Genomic DNA, 26,728 nt, shown 5'->3' with positions numbered 1-26,728 from the left:
GATCAATTATGCCAACAAAGGGTATCGTGCTCTGCTGGCACATTGTAGAATAGATGTCCACAGGCAGAACGTGTACGATGTAATAATGTGCAGTGTAGCCCAAATATATTGTTTTTGTTGTGTTGAACTTGACAGTAACACGTGAGTGAGGTGATTATTTAATTTTTTTCCTCGGTGAACGTTATTTTGCACACATGTAGCCTTGTGCACGTGATCGACGTCTACTATAGTGGCCACTATAATAGAGCAAAAATAGAATGCCTGTTTGTTTCATTCTATTTCTACTTTAAGATGTTTATTTCACAAGTGCAATATTTAGATGTGTGGTCACAAGCGTTCTATTATAAAGGCTGTCATGGCTAACTGCAATATCAGTGTATTGTTTTTTCTCAAGACTTGAGTGTCATTTGCAGGAAAGTCTAGGCAACAATTGGATTGCTTTCTTTACATTTTTTAAATCTATGAGTTAGGTTCACATTAACCATTTGTTATTTTACACATAGAGACTGATCATGTAGATCATACTCTTTGTTGTTTAATTAGTTAACCTCCCTGGGCAAGGTGGGACGTTTGCGTCCCACCTAGTCAACAGCCAGTGGAATCGCGTGGCGCGAAATACAAATACCTCAAAAATGCTATAACTTAATTTTCTCAAACATATGACTATTTTACACCATTTTAAAGACAAGACTCTCGTTAATCTAACCATATTGTTCAATTTCAAAAGGCTTTACAGCGAAAGCAAAACATTAGATTATGTCAGGGGAGTACCCTGCCAAAAATAATCACACAGCCATTTTCAAAGAAAGCATATATGTCACAAAAACCAAAACCACAGCTAAATGCAGCACTAACCTTTGATGATCTTCATCAGATGACACTCCTAGGACATTATGTTATACAATACATGCATGTTTTGTTCAATCAAGTTCATATTTATATAAAAAAACAGCTTTTTACATTAGCATGTGATGTTCAGAACTAGCATACCCACCGCAAACTTCCGGTGAATTTACTAAATTACTCACGATTAACGTTCACAAAATACATAACAATTATTTTAAGAATTATAGATACAGAACTCCTTTATGCAATCGCGGTGTCAGATTTTAAAATAGCTTTTCGGCGAAAGCACATTTTGCAATATTCTGAGTACATAGCCCGGCCATCACGGCTAGCTAATTTGACACCCACCAAGTTTGGCCCTCACCAAACTCAGATTTACTATAAGAAAAATTGGATTACCTTTGCTGTTCTTCGTCAGAATGCACTCCCAGGACTGCTACTCCCAGGACTGCTACAAATGTTGTTTTGGTTCCAAATAATCCATAGTTATATTCAAATACCTCCGTTTTGTTAGTGCGTTCAGGTCAGTGTCCGAAGGGTGACGCGCGAGCGCATTTCATGACAAAACATTTCAAAATATTCCATTACTGTACTTCGAAGCATGTCAAACGCTGTTTAAAATCAATTTTTATGCTATTTTTCTCGTAAAATAGCAATAATATTCCAACCGGGCGACGTTGTATTCATTCAAAGGCTGAAAGAAAATAATTGAAAATTCACATGAACGTGCATCTCCAGTGTCGCTGTTCTCAGCCTGACCACTCACAAAATCTCCTGCTGTTTTTCGCCCAGAGACAGGAGAGACATCATTCCACTTTCTGGCTCCTTCTGAGAGCCAATGGAAGCCTTAGAAAATGTCACGTTACAGCAGAGATGCTGTATTTTCGATAGAGATGCCACAGAAGGAGAACAAATTGTCAGACAGGGCATTTCCTGTATGGAATCTTCTCAGGTTTTGGCCTGCCATATGAGTTCTGTTATACTCACAGACACCATTCAAACAGTTTTAGAAACTTTAGAGTGTTTTCTATCCAAATCTACTAATTATATGCATATCCTCGTTTCTGGGCAAGATTAGTAACCAGTTTAAATCGGGTACGTTTTTTATCCGGCCGTGCAAATACTGCCCCCTAGCCCCAACAGGTTAAAACCTGCATTTCCCCCTAGCAGGTTTTTTTTGTTGCATGTTTCAGTGCAAAAAAAAGTGTAACTTTTTTGGGCCCTCACAAGTTTGCATCCCTGAATCATCTGGCAAAGTGGGGTCTTTTGTTTAGTGATGTACCTTTCCAGCAAAACAATGAACTGGCATAATCCCAACACATACAACTACCAATACAAACATTGTCATAGCTGTAATTTGAATCTGCAGGTAGCTAAAGCTAACAACTTGGTCCAGTGTTAGCTAGCTAACATTAGGCTATAACTAGCAAAGCAAATGGATTTCTGATTCATACACGTAAATGTTAGCTAGCGAGCCAGCAAGCTAACGTTTGCTGGATAGCGAACAGTGCGCTTTCACTTGCAATGAAAAGGACTTTCTGACGAAATTAGAAACGTATAATATCTGAAAATGAAGCTAGACTCTTACCCGTACACATGGATGAATGCTTCACGGCAGACTGGAACCATTTAACTCAGTTATTTTTGTTGACAGTTTTAATTGTAGCCAATTATTACATCTTGTTTGGCCAGCATTGTGTCAAGTCATCCGGTTCACACTGACCGTGACATGTGCAGAAAGTAGCCCGTCACTGTTTCCAACTGATCTGTTGATCGCGCCTGATAATTTCAGGGCGTCAATGTTGTTGAGAAAAATAGCAAAACTTTAGTAGTTCTTGGTGGCTAATGATATATCTTTCAAAAACGGCGCGGTATAAAGGTCTATAAACACATAACGAGCAAGCTCACGTTATAGACAGATGCTACATATCAATCCAAATTTATCTCCCGGCATATCCAGCCCACCCATTATCTCACCCAATCATGGCTAGCGGGAAAGTTCCTGTTTATTTCGGTGTCTAAACCAACTAGGCTCATAATTTAACTATTTTATTTGTATTTACGGGTGGAATACAAGTTTGTTATGAAGGCACATGAAAGTCCACGTTCCAGAAGTCATTTCTCCCAAAAAATGCATTTTGATGAAAAAAGAAATGTTTACGTTGAAATGCCTCCTGTGAAGTAGTGACGTGTGACATATGCCTAGTTATCTGAAACGAGTCACATATTCAATAGGAGTGCATGCATGCATTGAGTTATTGAGCTTGTTTTGGCTGATTTCACAGGGCAACAGATGACGAACAATCTGTTTCCCTTCCATTTTGGACTTATTTTATTGTACTGATCAACAACATTTGCATTAAAGTAGCTTATTTGATTAAGAAGTGCGCTGTCTCTTTAATTAGTAATGCAGTCATTCACGAGGCAAGAGGGGGACTGCCTGGAGTCAGTTCGCTGAGGCAATAGATAATCTTTTGGGGGAGATGTGAGAGAGAGACCGAGTAAGTGAAGGAATAAAGTTTTGGTGGCAATAAGCTTTGAAATATAGCATAATTTGCATGTTATCATAAACAAAGTACCATGGTAGTGAATTGATGATAGCTTCAGCTGTAAGCTAGCAAGACAAGTTAGCCTAGAAAGCTGGAAGTTATCGGCATCTTCTTGCATTGTAAAGTGTTCTAGCCTGTATGGACATTGTTTTGTGAACAGTAATGAACAGTTTCAACATTTCTACATGCTGTGTTGCATTATTCAAATGTGGTACGGTGATTTCGCGCTATAAGGGGGACATCGGCTGCGCTGATAGACAGAGTGGATTTTTATTTTATTTTACCCCTTTTTCTCCCCAATTTTGTAGTATCCAATTGATAGTTACAGTCTTGTCTCATCGCTGCAACTCCCGTACGGACTCGGGAGAGGTGAAGTTCGAGAGCCATGTGTCCTCTGAAACACAACCCAACCCAACCAAGCCGCACTGCTTCTTGACACAATGCCCGCTTAACCCGGAAGCCAGCCACACCAATGTGTACTAGGAAACACTGTACACCAGGCAACCGTGTCAGCGTGCATGCGTCCGGCCCGCCACAGGAGTCACTAGAACACGATGGGACAAGGACATTCCTGCTCGGCCAACCCCTCCCCTAACTCAGACGACGCTGGGCCAATTGTGCACCGCCCTATGGGTCTCCTGGTTGCGACCGGCTGCAACAGAGCCTGGACTCGAACCAGGATCTCTAGTGTAGAGGTCGACCGATTAATCGGAATGGCCGATTAATTAGGGCCGATTTCAAGTTTTCATAACAATCGGAAATCTGTATTTTTGGACACCGATTGTGGAATTTTTTTGTTGTTGTTTGTTTTTGTTTTTTACACTTTATATTTAACTAGGCGAGTCAGTTAAGAACACATTCTTATTTTCAATGACGGCCTAGCAACGGTGGGTTAACTGCCTTGTTCAGGGGCAGAACGACAGATTTTTACCTTGTCAGCTTGGGGATTCGTTTTTGCAACCTTCCAGTTACTAGTTCAACGCTCTAACCACCTGCCTTACATTGCACTCCACGAGGATGACTACATGTTACGCGAGGGCAGCAAGAAGCCATGTAATCATGTAGTAAACAAAAAGTGTGGTTGAGAGAATGCCAAGAGTGTGCAAAGCTGGCATCAAGGGAAAGGGTGGCTACTTTGAAGAATCTCAAATATAAAATACATTTGGATTTGTTTACACTTTTTTGGTTACTACATGATTCCATATGTGTTATTTCATAGTTTTGATGTCTTCACTATTATTCTACAATGTAGAAAATAGTAAAAATAAAGAAAAACCCTGGAATGAGTAGGTGTATCCAAACTTTTGACTAGTACTGTATGTCAATAGATAAATGTTATATAATGCGAGTGCTAGTGGGAAAGTCACTTTCTGTCCAGCATGCCACTGGGCCATGTAATTAGAAGTCAATTTGAGTTAAATAACCAAATTAGATTATGGAACATACCAAAAATATTTTATCAAAATGTCCTATTCGTAATGGAATCAACACCAACCCTGATAGATGTCTATACCAGACATGAAAAACCTTTGGCATACAGGTAACATGTTACAAGGAATACACAGAGGGGCTATTTTAAATTTAGTTTATTCTTTATTCTGCTCATGTTACATGGAGAATATAGAAAACTTAAACACTACAGTCAAGACATTTTCAGAAAGGTCCATCCGAGAGCTTCACTCTTCATCATGTCCTTTCTGTGACAAAGAAGATAGATAAAGGTTGAGAAAATGTACTAACGTTGTTATTAAATACTGTTCTTCATTTAAAGGAACCATTATGTTTAAGTCTTACAATCAAATCTTACAATAAATAATTTACAAAAACAGTTTTGCTTGCCATTGCACAGAAAGTGAACACTGAAACCATTATGCTTTTGAAATAATGTTTAAAAAATAGTTAAAAGTGAACAATAATCCAATTCATATTTGATTCTGTCTTATAATGAGTGTACAAAACATTAGGAACACTTCATAATATTTAGTTGCAACCCCTTTTGCCCTCAGAGCAGCCTCAATTAATCTCGTTCCACAGGGATGTTGGACCATGTTGACTCCAATGCTTTCCACATGTCACGACTTCTGTCGAAGTCGGTCCCTCCTTGTTCGGGTGGCGGTCGACGTCACGGCCTTCTAGTCATCGCCGATCCACTTTTCATTTTCCATTTGTTTTGTCTTTGTCTTACACACCTGGTTTCAATTCCCCAATTACTTGTTCATTATTTAACCCTCTGTTCCCCCATGTTTGTTTGTGAGTAATTGTTTATTTGTGATACGGTCCGTTATTGTGGGCTCGATTTATTGTGTTGTATTTTGTGAATTCTGAGTAAAACTATGTTTATTACTCATATCTGCTGTCCTGCGCCTGACTCCTCAACACCAGCTATACACAGGCATTACCACACCACAGTTGTGACAAGTTGGCTCGATGTCCTTTGGGTGGTGGACAATTCTTAATACACACAGGAAACGGTTGAGCGTGAAAAACCCAGCATCATTGCAGTTCTTGACAAACTCAAACTGGTGCGCCGGGCACCTACTACCATACCCCGTTCAAAGGTACTTAAATCTTTTGTCTTGCCCATTCGCCCTCTGAATGGCACACATACATAATCCATGTCTCAACTGTCTTAAGGCTTAAAAATCCTTCTTTAACTGGGCTCCTCCCCTTCATCTACACTGATTGAAGTGGATTTAACAAGTGACATCAATAAGGGATCATAGCTTTCACCTGGTTAGTCTGTCATGGAAAGCCGAGGTGTTCCTAATGTTTTGTACACTCAGTGAATATAAAAATATGTCATGTGAATGATAGTATAGCTGTTTGACATCAAATACTTACAAAGCTATTGATGTAGAAGCTGTTGACATAGTTGACATGAGGGAATTTGCAAATTATAATCAATATAATTATTTTGATGGAAAGAACTGACCTGGGAGTTGGCATCACAACTCTTGGCCTCACTCCTCATCCTTTCCTTTCTGTGACAGAGAAGATGAATTGATCATGAGCATTTGTTTTATTTTACGGTGTGAAGGAAAACATTTTATACTGCCATATACGGTGTTCTTAAAATGATATGGTTGGAAACTTCAACAGGTATGTACAGTATGTATATTATGGTAAATGGTTTGTGTTTGTTTTTAGAAATCTGTATTTTTTAAACCATCAGACCATCAAAAATTCTGTTTTAAACCATTTTGTTTTACGTTTTATATTGAAAGTCCAGAGGTTTCTTTTGCTTCAATAGAGTGATCAGGGGCATGCAACTATATTTTTCCTTTCCTACACATTCAGCAAAAAAAAGCTTAATTTTCGAGCTCTGGAGTGGTGCAGCTGTCTAAGGCTCTGCATCTCAGTGCTAGAGTTGTCACTACAGACACTGGTTCGATTCCAGGCTGTATCACAACTGGCTGTGTTTGGGAGTCCCATAGGGTGGCGCACAATTGACCCAGCGTCGTTAGGGTTTGGCTGGGGTAGGCCGTCATTGTAAATAAGAATTTGTTCTTAACTGAAAAAAACGTCAGATGACAACAGAAGTGCAATGCTATTTTGGCTAACAAGTAAATTAGATATTCTTTGCAGAAACGATACATGGTCATCATATTTCTCGTGTTTATCATAGAAAGAATGTAGCCAACTGTATTTCCTAATGTTTTGTTAATCTTGCATTTTACCAGAGTAAAGTACACAGAGAAAAGTAGCGGAGAAAAGTAGCTACACATCAGTCAGACTGCTATCTGCTGATAGAATGCCTGTTAGTGAATGCGGGAATTTGATTGGTCTAACGACATGAGCAAGGATTTCTTATCTGAGTGGGGAAGTGCAACTGAAACACAACATTAGTCAGAAGCCGAGCAGAAATGACAATAAGAAACATTTTAGATCTACAATACGTTTACAAAAGCGATTTGTACTTTTTTTCTGCGTGAAAACGCAGAATTCTGCATTAACGCAACCCCTCCTGGTATGGAATACACTATGAACATCATGCTGTCCCTATACAGATACTAAACAAGTACCAGATCCACCTTACTGTGTAATACACTCAAGAGTTTACAAAACATTTATTAGAGCAATTATGTCCAATTAAGGAATTCAACGAACACAAATAAATAAGTTGGGGCACTATGAAATCTGTTCAATTTCTTGCCTAATTCAGTTTTTTCCGTTTTGTGTATCCAGGTTTCTGTTTTTAGCCCAGTTTTTTCTGGGGTTTTTTGCACTCAAAATTGCACATTTTTAATAGAAAAACAACTAAATTGGATGTTCTAAGTCCACAACAATGGTTTAACAACATCAGGAGACCACTTTTGAGGTCTGGGAAAAATCTAATACATTTTCATTTTTGGGTGTAGATACCATTTAATTCAACTGGGCACCAGCAAGAGACTTGTTTGGTTAGTGGTGTTTCTGTACCACACATGTAATTGCAGAGTTTGCTAAACAAATCGCCACTGGATTGATGCAAATAATCATGATATCGTGATACCAGGTATTCTTACTTTGTAGTTAACATTTAATTGAGAAGGCTTTTGGGAAACCCTTTCCATCTACCAGAAAACGGTTATCATTATTAGCATCATCGCTAACAGCTACACAAAGTGGTAGACAAACACAAAGAAAGGGGCATTCCTGCGTTGCCTCTTCAGAAAGTTTAAGGAAAATACGAATCACTGATGGATTTTGTTACTGTATTATGATAATCTTGGGCAATACATTTATTTGATTTCCTACAAAGTTCAATACATTGTTGCTCTTCAACTACAGGATGTACTACAGAAAATTGTTAAACCTGTTTGTGGCACAAATTCAAGGAGTAATCTAAAACAATTTAGGGTGAGACACAATTTAATTAAAGGGGAACTCCTCTAAAAAAACTGGAATATAAATAACGATAATATGAATAGCAATTTGATGTAATATGCCTTAAAGCTATTCAAAGTTTAGGTTTTTGCCATCTACATGGGAACACTACAGTACATGGGATGTTTGAAATGATCCTTTTGGACTCTTGAAAAAGTAACTTTACTGACCTTGGAGCTGGAATCACGACTCTTGGCTCTCATCTTGTTAACCTGAGACTCAGCAATATCAGCCCTCTCCTCTGCCTCATCCAGTTCATGCTGAATCTTGCGGAACTTGCCCAAATTAGCATTGGCTTGTTCCTCCTGTGAAATGTTTTAAGTATGATTTAAGTTTTTAGCAAACAACAATTTGAGAATTACAGATGTATCAGTTGGATGATGGAACGTTTTCTACTTACAGCCTCCTCTGAAGTTCTCTTGTAGGATTTGACCTTCAGCTGCAGTTTGTCCACCAGGTCCTGAAGACGGGACAAATTCTTACGGTCTTCCTCAGTCTGTAGCCAAAAAGAAAGGAAAAAATTGTCATTTGTGTGTCTTACATTTGATTCTTAACATGTTAATAGTGCATTGTTAAATTAAAATATATGATGTACCTGGTAGGTGAGCTCCTTGATGCGTCTCTCATATTTACGGACTCCTTTCACAGAATCACTGCTCCTCCTTTGCTCCATTTCCACTTCACTCTCTAGCTCCCTCACCTAGAAAGACATGATGAATGTTAACACATTAATTCCAATTATGTTGTTAGTTACCACTGCCTTTAATATTAAAGCTAGAAATATGACTATAAATATGAAAAATGATTTAGAATTAATAGAAGATTATGAGGTTGGGCCTCAGACACTTACTCTGGACTCCAGCTTCTGGATCTGCTTCTTGCCACCTTTCATGGCAATTTGTTCAGCTTCATCCAGGCGGTGCTGCAGGTCCTTGATGGTCTGCTCCATGTTCTTTTTCATGCGCTCCAGATGAGAACTGGTGTCCTGCTCCTTCTTCAGCTCCTCTGCCATCATGGCAGCATCAGTAATGGCCTTTTTGGCCTTTTCCTCAGCGTTTCTGCACTCCTGCACAGCCTCCTCCACTTCATTCTGAAGCTGGGATGTGTCACCCTCTAGCTTCTTCTTCTGGCTCAACAGGCTGGTGTTCTACACATATATATGACAAATTTATTTTAATATAACCTCAACAAATCTCAAATCACAGATATTTTAAGGAGAACACGAATTGTTATCTATTACCATCTTACCTGTGAGTGCAGCAGCTGAACTCTCTCACTAACATCCAGCAGTTCCTGCTCAGCCAGTTTGCGGCCTCTCTCAGTCTGCTCCACCATGGCTCTCAACTCATCCAGCTCAGCCTGCATCAGGTTGTTACGTCTCTCTACAATAGCAATGTTCTCCTTCAGGTCATCACTGCCACGAAGAGCATCATCCAGCTGCATTTGAGAATCCTGTAGAGAGAATTGATTTTACTATATTTTGTTTCACAGTGTGGTTTGGCTTTTTGTGAAGGCACAAGCAATGTTTTTAATTCACAATGGTGTGGAAGTATTACCTTCAGATGGGAATGAAGACCCTTAAGTTGCTTCTGGGCCTCTGTTGCCTGCCTGTTAGCCTGGCTGAGCTGGATCTCCATCTCATTGAGATCTCCCTCCATCTTCTTCTTCAGCCTGAGAGCTTCATTCCTGCTGCGAGTCTCTGACTCCAGGGAGCTTTGCAGGGTATCCACCACTCTCTGCTGGTTCCTCTTATTCATCTCCATCTCCTCATCCTTCTCCACTAGCTTCCGTTCAATGTCAGCTTTGACCTGATTGAACTCCAGCTGTGCTCTCAGGATCTTGCCCTCTTCATGCTCTAGGGAGCCCTATGAGAACACAGCCACCCATAGTTTAGAAGATTTTACAATTCAATTCTGGTACTTTCACTATGAGTAAATGTTTTCTATTCTTACCTCAGCTTCCTCTAGAGCTGACTGTATCTCAGCCTTCTCCTGCTCCAGCTGTTTACGGATCTTCTCCAGCTCATGGATGCTCTTTCCGCCCTCACCAAGTTGCTCAGTCAAGTCAGAAATTTCCTCTGTGGAAAAATGTAATTGTACATCAGAATATTTGTTATCTCTATTGTTATTGTCCTTTCCATATTTAATTGACTAAGTCATGCTATTTAGTGATAAGAAGGATAATAAGAAGAATAAAGATAATAAATTGACACAATTTCCCCAAATGTTATTCCGCTACCGAATATGTTTTATTATGATAATTTATTTAAACTCAATTTAATTATACATATTCTCTTTTACAGAACGTGAATAGATCAATTGATAGTGACAGAGTCACACATTGTATAAGATGCAGGGATGCAAACTAGTCGCCTTTCAAAATGTTAAAATGCTTTCGGCGAAATTCGTTTTGAATCCAAAATAGGTAACATACTTGATTCGTATAGATCTGATGATAATTTTTTATAAATGTTTTTGTGTAATATGCTTGTTTTGATCACTACTGGCTATAAGCGAACGAGGGATGTGTTTGTATTTTAAGATGTTTTTTTCCCAAGTGCAATATTTAGTGTGTGTGTGTGTGGTCACATCCGTTCTATTATAAAGGCTGTCATGGCTAACCAATATCAGTGTATTGTTTATTCTGTGGACTTGAGTGCTATTTGCAGTAAAGTCTAGGCAACAAATAACATTTGATAGCTTTCCTTAAATTTTTTTGCTATGAGTTAGGTTCACATTAACCACTTTTTAGTTTACACAGAGACTGATCATGTAGATAATAATCTTTGTTGTTTAATTAGTACACAGTTTAAACCTGCATTTCAAGAAGGGATCCAGCCTGAAAGTCACTAGAAATTTGCATTTTAAAGCAGCGTGTTTCTGTGCAAAGAAAATTTGTCACCTTTTTGGGCCCTCACCAGTTTGCATCCCTGAAGATGGCTTCCCAAACAAAGTACAATTTCTTTGACTCCTCGACTTTAGGTCATAGCTCAGCTTCTGAATGTCATAGAGACAACCAAATATATTCCCATGTGCATCAGAGTTGTGCCTTTCTCTGGCAGTTTGCTGCTTTTTTTCTAGCCTAAAGCATCGCAGATCGTTGTTTTGTGAATTGTTCCCTTCAAATCAAGGAAGGTCTCGTGCCCCCCCATGAAACGTGGGCTCCCCCTATGCCGAGCCCTAGCATAGGGGAACCCCTGTACTAAGTTATTTAGTCCAATAATGCATATGCTCTGACCTTGGAGGTTCTTGTTCTCTCTTTTCATGGACTCCAGATGATCCAGAGATTCCTCATAAGAGTTCTTGAGTTTGAAGAGTTCAGTGCTGAGAGATCTGGCCTCTTTCTGGGAACTCTCCAGCTCAGTCTGAGCCTCTTCAAACTTCTGCTTCCACTCAGCCAGGACCTGTAAACGTAAGTGGTTTCAATACAGTATATTATTAGGATAAGATGTACTTTATTGTCCATTAACTTACAGAAGAAAGAGGCTCACAACCCAAGCCCCTGAGACACACAGGGGCAGGAAGCAATGGGTCAGCCGCATTACTGCACCCCTGGAGCAATTATAGGGGGTTAAGTGCCTTGCTCAAGGGCACAACTCCAGGCGATGGTAGGATAATGTCAGCAAACCTCCGGTTACCGGCTCACTTCTCACCAGGTTTTCCAGTCTGAAGTTGCTGGCCCACTTCTCTAACCACTAGGCTACCTGGCTGCCCCTATCATGTACTATAATGAAGGCTAATAGGACTTGAGTATACCATTTATTTTCTTACCTTGTCGAAGTTCCTTTGCTTTTTGTCCAGAGCGGCAGCAGCTGCATTGGATCTCTCCACATCCACCATGAGATCTTCAATCTCATTCTGGAGTCTGTGTTTGGTCTTCTCCAGGGAGGAGCATTTAGCATTAACAGCTTCCACAGCTTCCTCTGCATCCTGCAGACGCTGAGCCAGCTTCTTCCTGGATTGACATAGATGAGAAACATTTAAGACATCTGCCTTTTTTCTGTCTGATATTTAATGATTGTAGAGTGCATTTGGAAAGTATTCAGACCCACATTTTGTTACATTACAGACTTATTCAAAAATGTATTAAATTATATATTTTTCTCATCAATCTACACACAATAACCCATAACGACAAAGCAAAAACAGATTTTTATCAATTTTAGCAAATTTCTTAAAAAAAAAAAACAGAAATACCTTATTTACATAATTATTCAGACCCTTTGCTATGAGACTCGAAATTGAGCTCAGGTGCATCCTGTTTCCATTGATCATCCTTGAGATGTTTCTACAACTTGACTGGAGTCCACCTGTGGTAAATTAAATTGTTTGGACGTAATTTGGAAAGACACACACGTCTATATAAGGTCCAACAGTTGACAGTGCATGTCAGAGATAAAACCAAGCCATGAGGTCAAAGGAATTGTCTGTAGAGCTCCGAGAGAGGATTGTGTCGAAGCACAGATCTGGGGAAGGGTACCAAAAAATGTCTGCAGCATTGAAGGACGCCAAGAACACTAGCCTCCATCATTCTTAAATGGAAGACGTTTGGAACCACCAAGACTCTTCCTAGAGCTGGCCGCCCGGCCAAACTGAGCAATCGGGGGAGAAGGGCCTTTTGTAGGGAGGTAACCAAGAATCCGGTGGTCACTCTGACAAAGCTCCAGAGTTCCTCTGGAGATGGGAGACCCTTCCAGAAGGACAACCATCTCTGCAGCGCTCCACCAACCAGGCCTTTATGGTAGAATGGCCAGACGGATGCCACTCCTCAGTAAAAGGCACATGACAGCCTGCTTGGAGTTTGCCAAAAGGCACCTAAAGGACTCTCAGACCATGAGTAAACGATCCTCTGGTCTGATGAAACCAAGATTGAACTGTTTGGCCTGAATGCCAAGCGTCATGTCTGGAGGAAACCTGGCACCATCCCTACGGTGAAGCATGGTGGTGGGATGTTCTTCAACGGCACGGACTGGGAGACTATTCAGGATTGAGGGATAGATGAACAGAGCAAAGTACAGAGAGTTCCTTGATGAAAACCTGCTCAAGAGCACTCAGACCTAAGACTGGTGCGAAGGTTCACCTTCCAACAGTACAACGACCCTAAGCACACAGCCTAGACAACACAGGAGTTGCTTCGGGTCAAGTCTCTGAATGTCCTTGATTTGCCCAGCCAGAACCCAGAATTGAACCTGATCGAACATTTCTGGAGAGACCTGAAAATAACTGTGCAGCGACACTCCCCATCCAACCTGACAGAGGTTGAGAGGATCTACAGAGAAGAATGGGAGAAACTCCCAAAATGCAGGTGTGTCAAGCTTGTAGCGTCATACCGAAGAATACTCAAGGCTGTAATCGCTGCCAAAGGTGTTTCAACAAAGTACTGAGTAAAGGGTCTGAATGTTAATGTAAATCTGATGTTTCAGTAATTTTTTTGTTATTAATTTGCTAAAATTTCTAAAAACCTGTTTTACTTTGTCGTTATGGGGTATTGTGTGTAGGTAGATTGATTAGGGAAAAAGACAATTTAATCAATTTTCGAATAAGGCTTTAACGTAACAAAATGTGGAAAAAGTCAAGGGGTCTGAATACTTTCTGAATGCGCTCTATATCAGGTAATTCAAGTATCATTCATGTACTTTTATGTGTCACTAATTCAGCCAAGGTTGAATAGCCTTAAAAGTAAGAAAACATCCTTACTTTGCATCTTCAAGCTCCTCGGTCTTCTGGATGGCATCAGTTTCATACTTGGTTCTCCACTGAGCCACTTCAGCATTAGCTTTGGACATGCCACGCTGTAGCTCAGCCTTGGCCTCCTGCTCCTCCTCATACTGCTCCCTCAGCAGATCTGAGTCATGGCGAGCAGACTGCACTGCATGGGCAAGTGCGTTCTTTGCCTGGTAAGGACATTTTGTAAAGAATCAAATTATGCCGGAGGTTAAATGAAGTTGATTATTGACACTTCATTTTTTGTATAAATACCTTGACTTCCTCCTCCAGTTGTCTCTTGAGGTCTTCAATCTGCTGAACGTTGGACTGCTTACCTCTGGTCAGTTGAGAGACCAGAGAGTCCTTCTCCTCCAGCTGTCTGGCAAGTTCACCTGTTTTAATGCAATTCTAATTATTTCAAATGATATTACTTATTTGGTTATTTGTTGTTGCTGTTCATGTGAATGTCCCGATTTTTAGTTAATATACCATTCTCAGTTTGAAGCTTTGCTTTCTGCATGGTGAAATCATTGATGGATCGCTGTCCTTCCTCAGCTTTCGTCCTGTATTCACTCATCTGGTCCTCGAGAGTGCGGCACATTTTCTCCAAGTTTGTCTAAAAACAGATTTGTTTTTGAATGACAGAAGACCGTCACTAGATTCCATCTTTAAAAAGCATGTACCGATAACACATTTTATGATTGCTTAGTGATACCACATACTTTGGACTTCACAATCTGCTCCATGTTGGAGGCCACATCATCCAGCTCCAGCCTGAGCTCACTCTTCTCCTTCTCCAGCTTCTGCTTCACTCTCTGAAGGTTGTCAATCTGCTCTCCCAGGTCAGCCACACTGTCAGCATTTTTCTTCCTCAGAGAGGCAGCTGTAGCCTCATGCTGCAGAGTAGCCTCTTCAAGGTCTCTGCGCACCTTCTGGAACTCAGCCTCCCTCTTCTTGTTCATCTCAATCTGGGCAGCAGTGGCTCCACCTGCCTCCTCCAGCCTCTCACTGATCTCCTCCAGCTCTCTGGCCAAGTCTGCCCTCTGTTTCTCCACCTTGGCACGGGCAGCTCTCTCAGACTCCAGCTCTTCCTCCAGCTCCTCAATGCGGGCCTGAAATGGAGGGAATTACGATTTACAGAACAAGTGTCAAGTGTACAATGGGGGAAAGAGTACTGAAATATCCTTCTCAAGTAAAAGTAAATGGTAGATAATTTAAAAAGTACTCTGAGTACTTCATTAAGCTTGATAATTTTGCTAAGGGTATCTGAATGTTGTTACACATATTTTCCATGCATTAAATTGAAAAAGTAAAAGTTCGTTTATTTTATTAATAGCAACAAGGCAACATTTGAAAATAAATTAAACATTCAAAGCGATTAAAATCAGGGGTGTAGGGATTACTGAAATATTTTTCTTAAGTAGAATATTGTTACACAACATTTTACTCAACTAGAATAAAATTACTGACTTTAAAAAAAAATACTCAGAAAAGCTACTCAATTACATTAACTAGAGTAGTTGTAATTCGTTACTTTACAACTCTACAAGTGTAACAGAAAGATTCCCTTTTCAATAATGCTATTGAAATACCTGCAGCTCTTTCAGTTTCTTCTGAAGTTGGGCACTCATGGCCTGTTCATCCTCAATCTTGCTGTTGAGTTGGCTCATCTCAAAGTCCTTCCTATTAAAAAGAACATGCTTTTTGAGAAAGCATTTCTACTGAATAATATTCTATAACCATTTTTTGATCTTTGATCTTACTTCTTCATTCTCTCCTCCATTTGCTGCTTGTCGTTCTCCAGGTCCATTAGGCTCTCCTGGGTCAACTTCAAGTCTCCTTCCAGCTTTCTTTTGGCTCTCTCAAGGTCCATCCTCACCTTCTTCTCTTGCTCCAGAGACCCTTCGAGCTGATGAAGGATATATTAAACAATATTGTACTGTAGTCTATTTTAGAATATTACTTATTTTGTCATATTTATGAATTCCTATTTAATACTCACATCATCAACTTGCTGTTCCAGTTTGGCTTTGGCCTTGGTCAGTGTGTTGACCTTGTCCTCCTCACTCTGCAGGTCATCCAATGTTTGCTGATGAGCCTCCTGCAGAGCCTTCTTCTCCTTGGTCAGCTTGGCAATGATTTCGTCCAGAGCTGCCATCTCTTCAGTAAGGTTTTTAACCTAAGGAAACAATGTCATTACGCTTTCATCCAAAACAATCAATTGGCGTTTTAACAATACAAGAATGAAGAACAACTTTTACCTTGTTCTCTGTGGCATGCTTTTCCTTCTCCACTTTAGCCAGAGTGAGCTCCAGATCATCAATGTCCTTCTTGAGTTCTGAGCACTCATCTTCCAGCTTCCTCTTCTTAGCAGTCAGCTCTGAATTCATCTCCTCCTCATCCTCCAGTCTTTCTGTCAGCTCTTTGGCTTTGGCCTCAAGCTGGATTTTGCTCTTGATCAGACCCTCGCATCTCTCTTCAGCATCACCAATAGTGTCTTCTGACTGTCAATGTGTCAGTATATTGTAAGTATATCAAATTTTCTGTTTGGTGGCAAAATATTTGGAGACTACAAATGCTCCGCTGATTGTGCATACCTATTTAGCAAATCATGTCTCCTTTTTCTCTGTTTTTACATTTCTGTAGTTAGCTAAGGCAGTATTGACAAAGGATGTGAGTGCAGCAACGTAACTGTAGTGCAGTTAAAGCTACTCACAGTTTGAACAGCGATCTGCAGGTCATTCTTCTCTTGGATAAGGGAGACCATCTTCTCTTCCAGCTCCTTTCTACGGGCTTCACTTTTAGCATAAGCCTCTTTAAGCTTCAGGAATTCTTCCTTCATGTTCGCCATCTCCTTCTCAGTCTCTGCTGACTTCAGCAGAGGTTTAATCTTGAAGTACATCTTCATCCAGGGCCAATTCTTGACACCCATGAAGGCACGAATGTTCCATTGGATCACAAGCAAGGCATCCCTGTGAAATGAAATAGAAGTAGCTTTTTATACACCCTTTTCCACCTCCACCATATTGTCTGCAGAAGTTTTATCTATTCTTATTCCAACCTGCGTTCAACAATTTTCTGGAACTCAATTCTGGCAAGGAGACCACGTGATCGGGCCTGGAGGCCAGTGATGATAAGAGCGAGACGGTCATCTCTCATCTCCTCAAGGGTACCCAGGAGACCAGCCTTGAAGAACACCTAATGATAGACAAAGGCCATCATGTGGTGGTTGGATCATCTTATATTCTGTAGGATTATATTTGTCTGCCAGTTGACCACAAATAACTTGAATGTCTTATCCCCCATGTTTATAGTCATGTTTAGATTGTTGATTTCTTGCCTCTGTGCGAAAAAGGCACAAATTGACCACAAGTTGGCCCTGGAATGAGAAATTGATTTTACAACTTACCCAGCATTTTGACCAAGATTTAAAACATTTGGCACGGTCTATCTCAAACAGTATGGCCACAATGCTTTTCATATCTTATATGTAGCCAGATCTGGATTTACTACATGGTGGCGCTACACCAAGTATATATTTGTATCTCTTGACTTGATCCATTTGGCCTAGAGACAGATGATATGTTGTAAGCATGGTCAGTGGTATATCAGCAAGTGGCATTGCTCCGGTTGACCTGATGGTGTTGTATTGGTAATATAATGCTTGGACCCTGTAATTGCTGCTATTGCTTTTCATCTATTTAGAGAACGTACCTTAGTGTGTCCTAATCTGTACTGGGTGTGGTCAATGTCCAGAGAGCCCAGAAGTTTTTCTGCTGCCTTCATGTTGTCCATGAACTGACCCTCAGGGATAGCATTTGGATTGAGGATGCGGTATCTGAATTTAAATCAGAAAGCAATTATCTTCAAAAATAGAACCCCTGAATAGGTAAACAGTTGAATTTATGCATAATAAAAGCATAATAATTTGTACCTTTGTTTGAAGTCAGCATACAGGATCCTGTTGGGGAAGCCCTTTCTACAGATCCTGATGCCTTCCAGCACACCGTTACAGCGCAGCTGGTGCATGACCAGAGGATTCTCCATGGCCCCAGGAGTCTTGGTCTCGTTGGGGATGAGGCAACGCACAAAGTGGGGGTGAGTAGACCTCAAGTTGGTCATGAGTTTACCCAAGTTCTCCTGTAAGAATTTTCTATAAATTACTCCCAGTACCTCACGAGTCATAACGGCATTTAATGCTAACATGCCAATCCACAACATAGACATGTCAAATTTAGCGCAAATATAATACATTTGTTATTATCTGCCATTTGAAAACATCAGAAGTATATTGATTTAAAGTCAGATTTACCCTGTGCAATGCAGACACAGTCTGGAAGGAAGAGCCTTTCTTCTTCTTTCCTCCAGCCGCTTTTTCTTCAGGTGCTGTATGATAATGACATCAATTAAATATACTATTGTCATGTGCATTTGTATTTATTTTAGATGTTTGTAGTCTTTGCCGATAAAAACACATAGTACCTCCTTCTGCACCAGCATAGCCCACAAAGAGGTTGGCCAGGAACTTAAGACCTGACTTCTGGAACAGTCCGACCACAGTCTCATTCAGCGGGTCCTTGTTCTTCACCAGCCAGTTACCAATGTTGTAGTCAACAGTGCCAGCATAGTGAACCAGGGAGAAATGGGCCTCTGGTCTACCCTTAATAATCCTAGGCTTCTGGAAGCATGCATTTTTGCCCAGATGGGTGTCATACAGCTTAGCTTTGAATGTAGAATCACTGGCCTTGGGGAACATGCACTCCTCTTCAAGGATGGACATGATACCCATGGGCTGAAAGGGGAAAATGAATGAAAATAAATGAATACTAAGGGAAAAGCATAGTGAATAAATATGAGAATAAGTTGTTGTTGAAGCACATTTATGAAGATTGCCCTTGTAGTGTTTGAAATCTTAAAGATTCAAACATATAAATTAAACTTCTGCGAAACTGAAGACACCAACCCTTTCAATGAGGTCAATGCAGGCAGCCAAGTCCATGCCGAAGTCAATGAACTCCCAGACGATGCCCTCTTTCTTATACTCTTCCTGCTCCAGCACAAACATGTGGTGGTTGAAGAACTGCTGCAGCTTCTCATTAGTGAAGTTGATGCACAGCTGCTCAAAGGTGTTGAACTGAAATAGAAGTTTACAGTTACTTTATTTTGTCAGCTGTAATGTTTTAGATGAATCGTTTCATGACGTGGCCTTTTATCAAATCACTCACATCAAAGATCTCAAAGCCGGCAATGTCCAGCACACCAATGAAGTGCTGGCGAGCGTTCTTTGTGTCCAGTGAAAGGTTGATTCTTATCACCATCCAGAGGAACATGTTCTCGTAAATTTTCTTTGACAGTGCACCAATGGAGTAGTTAACCTACAAAATATTGAGGAAATAATTTACCAAAACATAGGCTCCACATAAAAGCATAGGGACAGTTTCCCAGACACAGATCAGGCCTTGGACTTAAAAGCATCGTCAATGGGGAATCACAGGCATGAAAATATTAGCAACTCTAAACAGAAGTTTTATGCTCAAAATGTTTATCTCCTTGAAATGTACAACTTTTTTGAGACTCACCTGGTCGACACTCTGACCTTTGGTGACCCACTCATTTCCTACTTTGACCCTTGGGTGACACAGCCCCTTGACCAGGTCAGCAGAGTTCAGGCCCATCAGATATGCAGCTTTGTCAATATCTGTAAAGGCAAAGTTTTATGGTTGGTGGAGGCACTCTGACCGCCAGATTTTTCAGACATTACTTATGTTAAAGTGAGAGGTTTTTAATCAGTGCTCACCCTCAGTGCCATCTGCCTCTGCTTGCTCCTCCCGCTGCTTATTCTTGAACTTCATGTTGCCGTAGTGCATGATGGCCCCAGTCAGCTTATAAATGCCATTAATCTCTTCTTGGGAGAATCCAAGCACATTAAAGGCATCCTAGTTTCGAAATAAAAGCCATTGTTTTGTATTGGTGAGAGAGTTGGATACAAGTGGATTTTTACCACATGCAGTGAGTGTACAAAACATTAGGAGCACCTGCTCTTTCCATGAAATAGACTGACCAGGGGAGTTCAGTTAAAGATTTCATCCCTTGTTAATGTCACCTTCAATCGGTGTAGATGAATGAAGTGGAGGAGACAGGTTAAAGAGGGATTTTTAAGCCTTGAAACAGTTGAGACATGGATTGTGTATGTGTGCCATTCAGAGGGTGAATGGGCAAGACAAAAGATTTAAGTGCGTTTAGAACGGGGTATGTTAGTAGGTGCCAGGCGCACTGGTTTGAGTGTGTCAAGAACTTAAACTGCTGCTGGGTTTTTCACGCTCAGCAGTCTTCAATGTTTGTCAAGAATACCCAAAGTACATCCAGCCAATTTGACACAACTTTCAGAAGCATTGGATTCAACATGGGCCAGCATCCCTGTGGAACGCTTTTGACACCTTGTTGAGTCCATGAGTCCATCTCCAATGAATTGTAGGCTGTTCTGAAGGCAAAAGGGGATGCAACTCAGTATTAGGAAGGTGTTCCTAAGGATTTGACGCTCAGTGTGTACAGTATGAACATGTTTTACTCACATCAGTAGCCATTAGCTCATCTGCGTCATTAATGGAAGTTACAGTAATCTCTCCTTGGGAGATGAAGGCGTAGTCATAGGGATTGCTGGTGATGAGTAGCATCTCTGAAAATATTTAAACAGCACAGTTTGATTTGTGTTCAGGCTGTGGTATAGGCCATAACATAACATACTATTTGGAAAATTGGCATTGTACAAAAACAACAAAACAACAGTAATATTATAAATAGACAGGACGGCAAATTAGTCCAAATCAAGTTTAGAAAAACTGCACCTGGAGATTGTTTTTCATGCAGCAAATGTCAATGTTGTGTGCTTAAATGGCATTTAAATAATTGCAACTTTCTCATGGACATAGGAAATGTTACAGCATAAATCACAATACATTATGTTGTGAGTTTTACGGTTGGGAATGAGGGGGTAGCACACTCCATGCCCTGGCTGCAGCATAAGAATTTAATTGGAATTCATCAGAAATTCTCAGTTTAATTCAAATGGACCTCAAGCCCGCTCAGTACACAGTTTATTTAATACTCACCCAGCAGTTCTGGTTTCTTTTGGGACAGAATCTGGTAGAAGATGTGATAGTCTCTCTCAGCCTTGAGCTGGAAAGTTACACGTGACTTTTCCAGAAGATCTGATCAGTATGGAAAAGTGCTTTTGGTATTAATGTGTTTCCTGTCAAAGAGATCTGTTCAATTCTGAGCAAATATACTATTGTACTCACAAGTCTCAATGTCAGCAGACGAAAGCTTCCCACTGACTCCAAAATGAATTCGGATGAATTTACCCTGTAAGTTATTGTCAAAAGCAGAAATGAATGAGCACACCAGATCTGGGTTCAAGTAGTAGTAGTAGTTGTTTTATTTTTGAATACCTTCGGTGTGCTTGATTGAGCTTGAATGGGTTTAAATTCCACCTATCTGGTAGGCTCAATTAGACACTGAAAGTATTTCAAATAAAACAAATACTATTTAAACCCAGGTCTGTTGCACACATACAGTCCCAAAAGGGAAGATTAGCTGATGAACCCGAGGAAGATTAGCTGACGTCACGACATCAACTAATGGGGATCCTAATAAAATTCTTATCCTTATAAAATTCAAATCGAGAAGATAACAGATAAGATTAAAATATAGGATAAGATTTGAATGGTGTTTGACTGCAAACAGAGACCAAACTTACGAATCGAGAGGAGTTGTCATTCCTGATGGTCTTGGCATTACCAAAAGCCTCCAGGGCAGGATTGGCCTGGATGATTTGATCCTCCAGCGTCCCCTAGAAACCAACATACATACAGTGAGAAAATGCTGCAATGAACACCAATACTCCATGAGTAAAAATGGATCTAATCAAATGGCTTCCCAGACTATTTGCATTGCCCGCTCCCCTCTCCCCCTCTTTTACAACCCTGCTACTCTCTGTTGTTATCATCTATGTATAGTCACTTTAATAACTCTACCTACATGTACATATTACCACAACTAACCAGTGGCCCCGCACATTAACTCTGTACCGGTACCCCCCTGTATAAGGTTGTATTCTGCGCATGTGACTAATAGAATTTGATTTGATTTGATATGCTCATCCAGCCATGAAAAATGTTTCATTTAGGATCGATAATGATGAACACAGGGCTCAACATTAACGCTTGTCCGCTTGCCTGGGGCAAGTCAAAAATAAAAAATAAATTGTTGGACAAGAAGAATATGGATTTAAGTTGTCTGAATGGACAAGTAATAAGAATCACAGAAAAATCACAATGTGTGTCATCAGTGGATCAGTGCCCTCTGGATGCAATGTGTTGCACACTGTTCTCCCAATCTCTGCAGAGCAAATCAGAGTATAATTATTGTAGGCCTTAATTGACAGGCATGAGTGGTCTTTCAATCATGCAGTCGCGAGAAAGCCACATTGCTAGTTAGTGAGTTATTTGCGCAATTATACCAACATTTTGGTCAGCAATGAAAATCCTGGAAAGGTCATGTTGTTTGCATCACCTGCATGTGCAGTGGGCCTTTGTCAGAGGAGAGGGAGAGGCATTTGATAGTGATATACAGTAGTGATATACAGACTAACTAGCAGTGGCAACCCATCATTCATCATTCATTTTGAGCCCTATATGTTTAGCTAATGTATTTATTTATTTGCCCATTTTGCATGTAATTTTGGCATTAATTCACATTACATATCAGTTTGCAAACAATAATAATTTGTATCATTGAGTTAATAAAGCCGGATAGAAACATGTTCTCTTTGAGTAAGACAGATCCAATATGTTTCAGCCTAGCTCAGTGCTTCCTGTCGTGGAGGGGCAGCCAGCGAAAGCACAGAGCATAGGCGTTGGTCATTTTCTCTATTTACGCTGTGATTGGCTGTGTTCTGTCACTCATGGGGACACTACCTCATCGCAGAATCTTCATTTTCTATTTACCTTTTTTTCTTCTGCAGCGCTTTTCTTTCCACTGACAGCAGCAATGCTGGCAAAGTACTGAATGACCCTCTTGGTGTTCACAGTCTTTCCAGCACCGGATTCTCCACTGGGATTGAAAATACAAACGTCTCAGAATTGATCTTAATTTTAAATAGCCTCAAATCAATGTAACCTTTGGTTGATGTACTTACGTGATAAGAACAGACTGATTTTCCCTGTCTGTTGAAAGAGAATTATCAGTAAATGTGTCATTACACAAAAATCTTTTGATATGCCAATGTAGATGAAAAGGAAAAGTGATATTTTACCTGACAACATGTACTGGTAGGCATTGTCAGAGATGGAGAAGATGTGAGGAGGAGCTTCTGTCCTCTTCTTGCCTCTGTATGCATTGACAACAGACTGATCGTACACTGGCAGCCACTTGTAGGGGTTGACAGTGACACAGAACAGCCCTGAGTAGGTCTGTGGAAGACGAGGGAGATGCAGATTTAGTTTCATCCATTTGAATGAATGTTTGATTTAATGGAGATATTAGCAGTCAGGCATGACTTACGTAGATCATCCAGGCTGCGTAACGCTCTTTGAGGTTAAACAGCACAGCAGGCTCATGCAGGAAGGTGAACATCGCCATGTCCTCAATTTTATCAAACTTTGGCGGGTTCTGGGGGTGAACGTCGTCCTCCTTCACAGTAACAGTCTGAAAGATGGGCAAATTAAATGATTTTGTTTCATTTTCAAGGTGTAGAGGTATTCACTTTGGAGACAAATCGTTACTTGATTTTTAACAAATTATCAATTTACATGTAATGCCTGATTTGCATGAAAGTTAAAGATCTCAAGTTAGAATTCTGCTCTTTGTTATACACTTCATGAAATAGGTTTCCATGGCTGAGCAGCCGCACACCAGCATAAGATCACCATGTGCATCGCCAAGCGTCAGCTGTAGTGGTGTAATGCTTGCCGCCATTGGACTCTGGAGCAGTGGAAACACGTTCTATGGCGTGATGAATCAGGATTCACCACCCAGCAGTCCAAGTGACGAATCTGGGTTTGGCGGATACCAGGAGAATGCATAGTGCCAACTGTAAAGTTTGGTGGAGGAGGAATAATGGTCTGGGGCAGTTTTTCATGGTTCGGGGTAGGCCCCTTAGTTCTAGTGACTGGAAATCTTAACGGTACAGCAAACAATGTCATTCTAGACAATTCGGCGCTTCCAACTTTGTGGCAACAGTTTGGGGAAGGCCCTTTTCTGTTTCAGCATGACAATGCCCCTGTGCACAAAGCGAGGTCCATACAGAAATGGTTTGTTGAGATTGGTGTGGAAAAACTTGACTGGCCTGCACAGAGCCCTGACCTCAACCCCATCGAACACCTTTGGGATGAATTGGAACGCCGACTGCAAGCCAGGCCTAATCGCCCAACATCAGTGCCCGACCTTACTAATGCTCTTGTGGCTGAATGGAAGCAAGTCCCCGCAGCAATATTCCAACATCTAGTGGAAAGCCTTCCCAGTGGACTGGAGGCTGTTATAGCAGCAAATGGGGGACCAACTCCATATTAATGCCAATGCTTTTGGAATGAGATGTTCGAGCAGGTGTCCACATACACTACATGGCCAAAAGTATCTTTTAATAAGAATTTTAATAGTAAAATATTTACCTTTCCAAACTCAGTATCAACGGTGACTTTAGCCCCATCTCTGCTGGTGATTGTGGCCTTGACGTACTCAACCTCAGGGTCTGGCACATAGCACTCTCTCTTTATGTCAAAGGGTCTAGTCTGGCATTCCATACGCTCCTTGTCTGACTTACGCAGATAGGAAGCTGCGGCGCCAAACTCTGCCATCAAACTGTCCCCCATTCTTAAACCTGTGCAGACAGAAACAGAGCATTGAATGCAGTATGGACATTATTTACACACAGTACCAGGTTTAAATTAATGCCGACCCCAAACTCTGCCATCAACATGTCACACATTCTTAAATTTGTGGCACAGAGCTTTGAATGCGTACAGTGGGGTTCGAAGTTATTGACACCCTTGACTGTAGAAAATAAATTATATTATTTTATACTAATACAATTGCACAGAGGAAGAGATTTTGTTTAACAAGTAATATTTTTTTCTCTCAAAAAACCTCCTAAAGATTCTTATAAATGAAGTAGTCAAAAGTTTAGTAATTGGTCCCATATTCCTAGCATGCAATGATTACATCAAGCTTGTGACTCTACAAACTTGTTGGATGCATTTGCAGTTCGTTTTGGTTTTGTTTCAGATTATTTTTTGCCCAATAGAAATTTATGGTAATTAATGTATTGTGTCATTTTGGAGTCACTTTTATTGTAAATAAGAATATAATATGTTTCTAAACACTTCTACATGAATGTGGATGCAACCATGATTATGGATAATCCTGAATGAATCATGAATAATTGTGAGTGAGAAAGTTACAGAGGGTCCAAGATCATACCCCCAAGACATGCTAAACTCTCACCATTACCAATAACAGGGGGGTTAGCCTGTATGTATGTACAGGGATGGAAATTAAGCTAGCCTGGAAGTCTACAGGATGCTAGCTGTTCCCATAGACATCCAGTCATTCCGCTAATGCTAGTTAGCAATTTACCTAATACTAGTTAGCGATCTTCATTCTGAACGCAGAGACATAAAAAATGTATCCACAAGTTCACCTGACTCTGGGGAAGTAGATAAAAGGCCTCACTGAGAAAATCCATAACTATCCCTTTACTCTGGAACCAGTTTTGAAACATGCATAAAGTGATACTAGTATCCAATTTTAAAATTTATTTAGGTCTTTGAGGAAAATGTTTGGGACCGACTTTTTAAAATTAATTTAGTGAAGTATTTACAGCCATTTGATTTTGCCTAATACTTCACAAAATGTATTTTAAAAACTCGCTCCCAAACATTTTCCCCAAAGAGCTAAATAAATTGGAAAATTGGATCCTATTATCACTTTATGTATGTTCTGTATATGAGCAGTATACTGTACCAGCATGGCAGACCAATAGAACTTTAAAATACATGGAGTGGCTGTTGAGCCGACTTCTTTTTTTATTTTATTTTTTGTCCGCTGCGCTAAAACATCTGGAGCTTCCCGAAGCCTCTGCGCATGTGCGGATCACGTCCTGCGTGTGTGCATATTCTCACCTTTAGATGCAGCGAACAGGCTAATCAGGCGAATGGTCACGGTGCTTGTTATGTGATCTTGCAGACACTGATTCAGCTTTGATCTAACTTTATCTTTAAACAAGCGCCATTCGCTTGAGTAGCCTGTTCTCTGCTCATAAAGTAGAGAATATACACATTCGCGGAACAGGATCCGTACATGCGCATAAGCTTCGGAAAGCTCCGGATCTTTGAGTGAGGCCTAAAAAGTTGGATTCGCAGCCACGGCCTAAAGTAATAGCCTAAAAAAGACATGAGGGTCGAGGCAGAACACCTGTAGGTAATTTGGCAAACTAATAATAGTTTTCATGAAACACATTAAACCACTAGGAGGCATGTTGTAGAACCTCTATTTTAGAGGATTATGATTCTTACCTGTTGTTGGTCACACCTTGGATAGGTTGGAAAGGATCTCTACTGAGAATGAAATAGACAAATATAAAGACCAATATCAATCAACTTGGTAATGACAATTGTAAGGTCCTGCGATGATTATCTTTGCCCTCCTCAGCAGACTGCCTCTATATGCTTACCTTCAGGATGTCCAGTGCCTTGTGTCTCCCCCTGG

The 26,728-nt window shown here is 40.5% G+C and overlaps 1 protein-coding gene and 1 long non-coding RNA gene across 2 annotated transcripts in view; one reads left to right on the top strand and one right to left on the bottom strand.

The window, feature by feature from the left end:
* LOC123729038 (uncharacterized) overlaps positions 1-18,001 on the top strand; it is a 20,818-nt gene extending 2,817 nt beyond the window's left edge. The window contains exons 2-3 of the long non-coding RNA XR_006760809.1: positions 11,536-11,672; positions 17,913-18,001. This is a non-coding gene — a long non-coding RNA (uncharacterized lncRNA). The remainder of the gene's footprint in view (positions 1-11,535; positions 11,673-17,912) is intronic.
* On the bottom strand, positions 4,967-26,728 carry LOC106579610 (myosin-7). The gene is made up of 40 exons (XM_014159700.2): positions 26,694-26,728; positions 26,536-26,577; positions 24,634-24,842; positions 23,528-23,671; positions 23,280-23,436; positions 23,163-23,190; positions 22,972-23,077; positions 21,723-21,815; positions 21,265-21,328; positions 21,076-21,174; positions 20,539-20,642; positions 19,764-19,902; positions 19,546-19,664; positions 19,192-19,341; positions 18,930-19,100; positions 18,449-18,758; positions 18,279-18,352; positions 17,901-18,106; positions 17,681-17,804; positions 17,028-17,164; positions 16,683-16,938; positions 16,228-16,470; positions 15,969-16,145; positions 15,730-15,875; positions 15,559-15,649; positions 14,689-15,078; positions 14,456-14,582; positions 14,240-14,358; positions 13,958-14,154; positions 12,032-12,215; positions 11,499-11,664; positions 10,214-10,338; positions 9,818-10,126; positions 9,510-9,713; positions 9,112-9,408; positions 8,857-8,961; positions 8,662-8,757; positions 8,432-8,566; positions 6,328-6,376; positions 4,967-5,092 (listed from the first exon to the last, which is right to left on the bottom strand). Exons 3-39 carry the CDS (start codon positions 24,832-24,834, stop codon positions 6,356-6,358), a joined length of 5,814 nt encoding a protein of 1,937 aa, XP_014015175.1. The 5' UTR covers positions 24,835-24,842; positions 26,536-26,577; positions 26,694-26,728; the 3' UTR covers positions 4,967-5,092; positions 6,328-6,355.

This window comes from Salmo salar, chromosome ssa19 (genome assembly GCF_905237065.1).
Source record: "Salmo salar chromosome ssa19, Ssal_v3.1, whole genome shotgun sequence".
Classification (NCBI taxonomy): Eukaryota; Metazoa; Chordata; class Actinopteri; order Salmoniformes; family Salmonidae; genus Salmo; species Salmo salar.
The sequence above is the reverse complement of the archived record's forward strand: the minus strand, read 5'-3'. Positions and strand labels throughout refer to the sequence as shown.

Coding starts and splice junctions, on each gene's coding strand:
- LOC106579610 (XM_014159700.2), bottom strand. CDS start 24,834: ATGGGGGACAGTTTGATGGCAGAGTTTGGCGCCGCAGCTTCCTATCTG. Junction 12,216..13,957: donor GAGGAGCTTGAAGATGCAAA/GTAAGGATGTTT, acceptor ATGTCAATCCAG/GAAGAAGCTGGCTCAGCGTC. Junction 10,339..11,498: donor AGAGAACAAGAACCTCCAAG/GTCAGAGCATAT, acceptor ATTTTTCCACAG/AGGAAATTTCTGACTTGACT.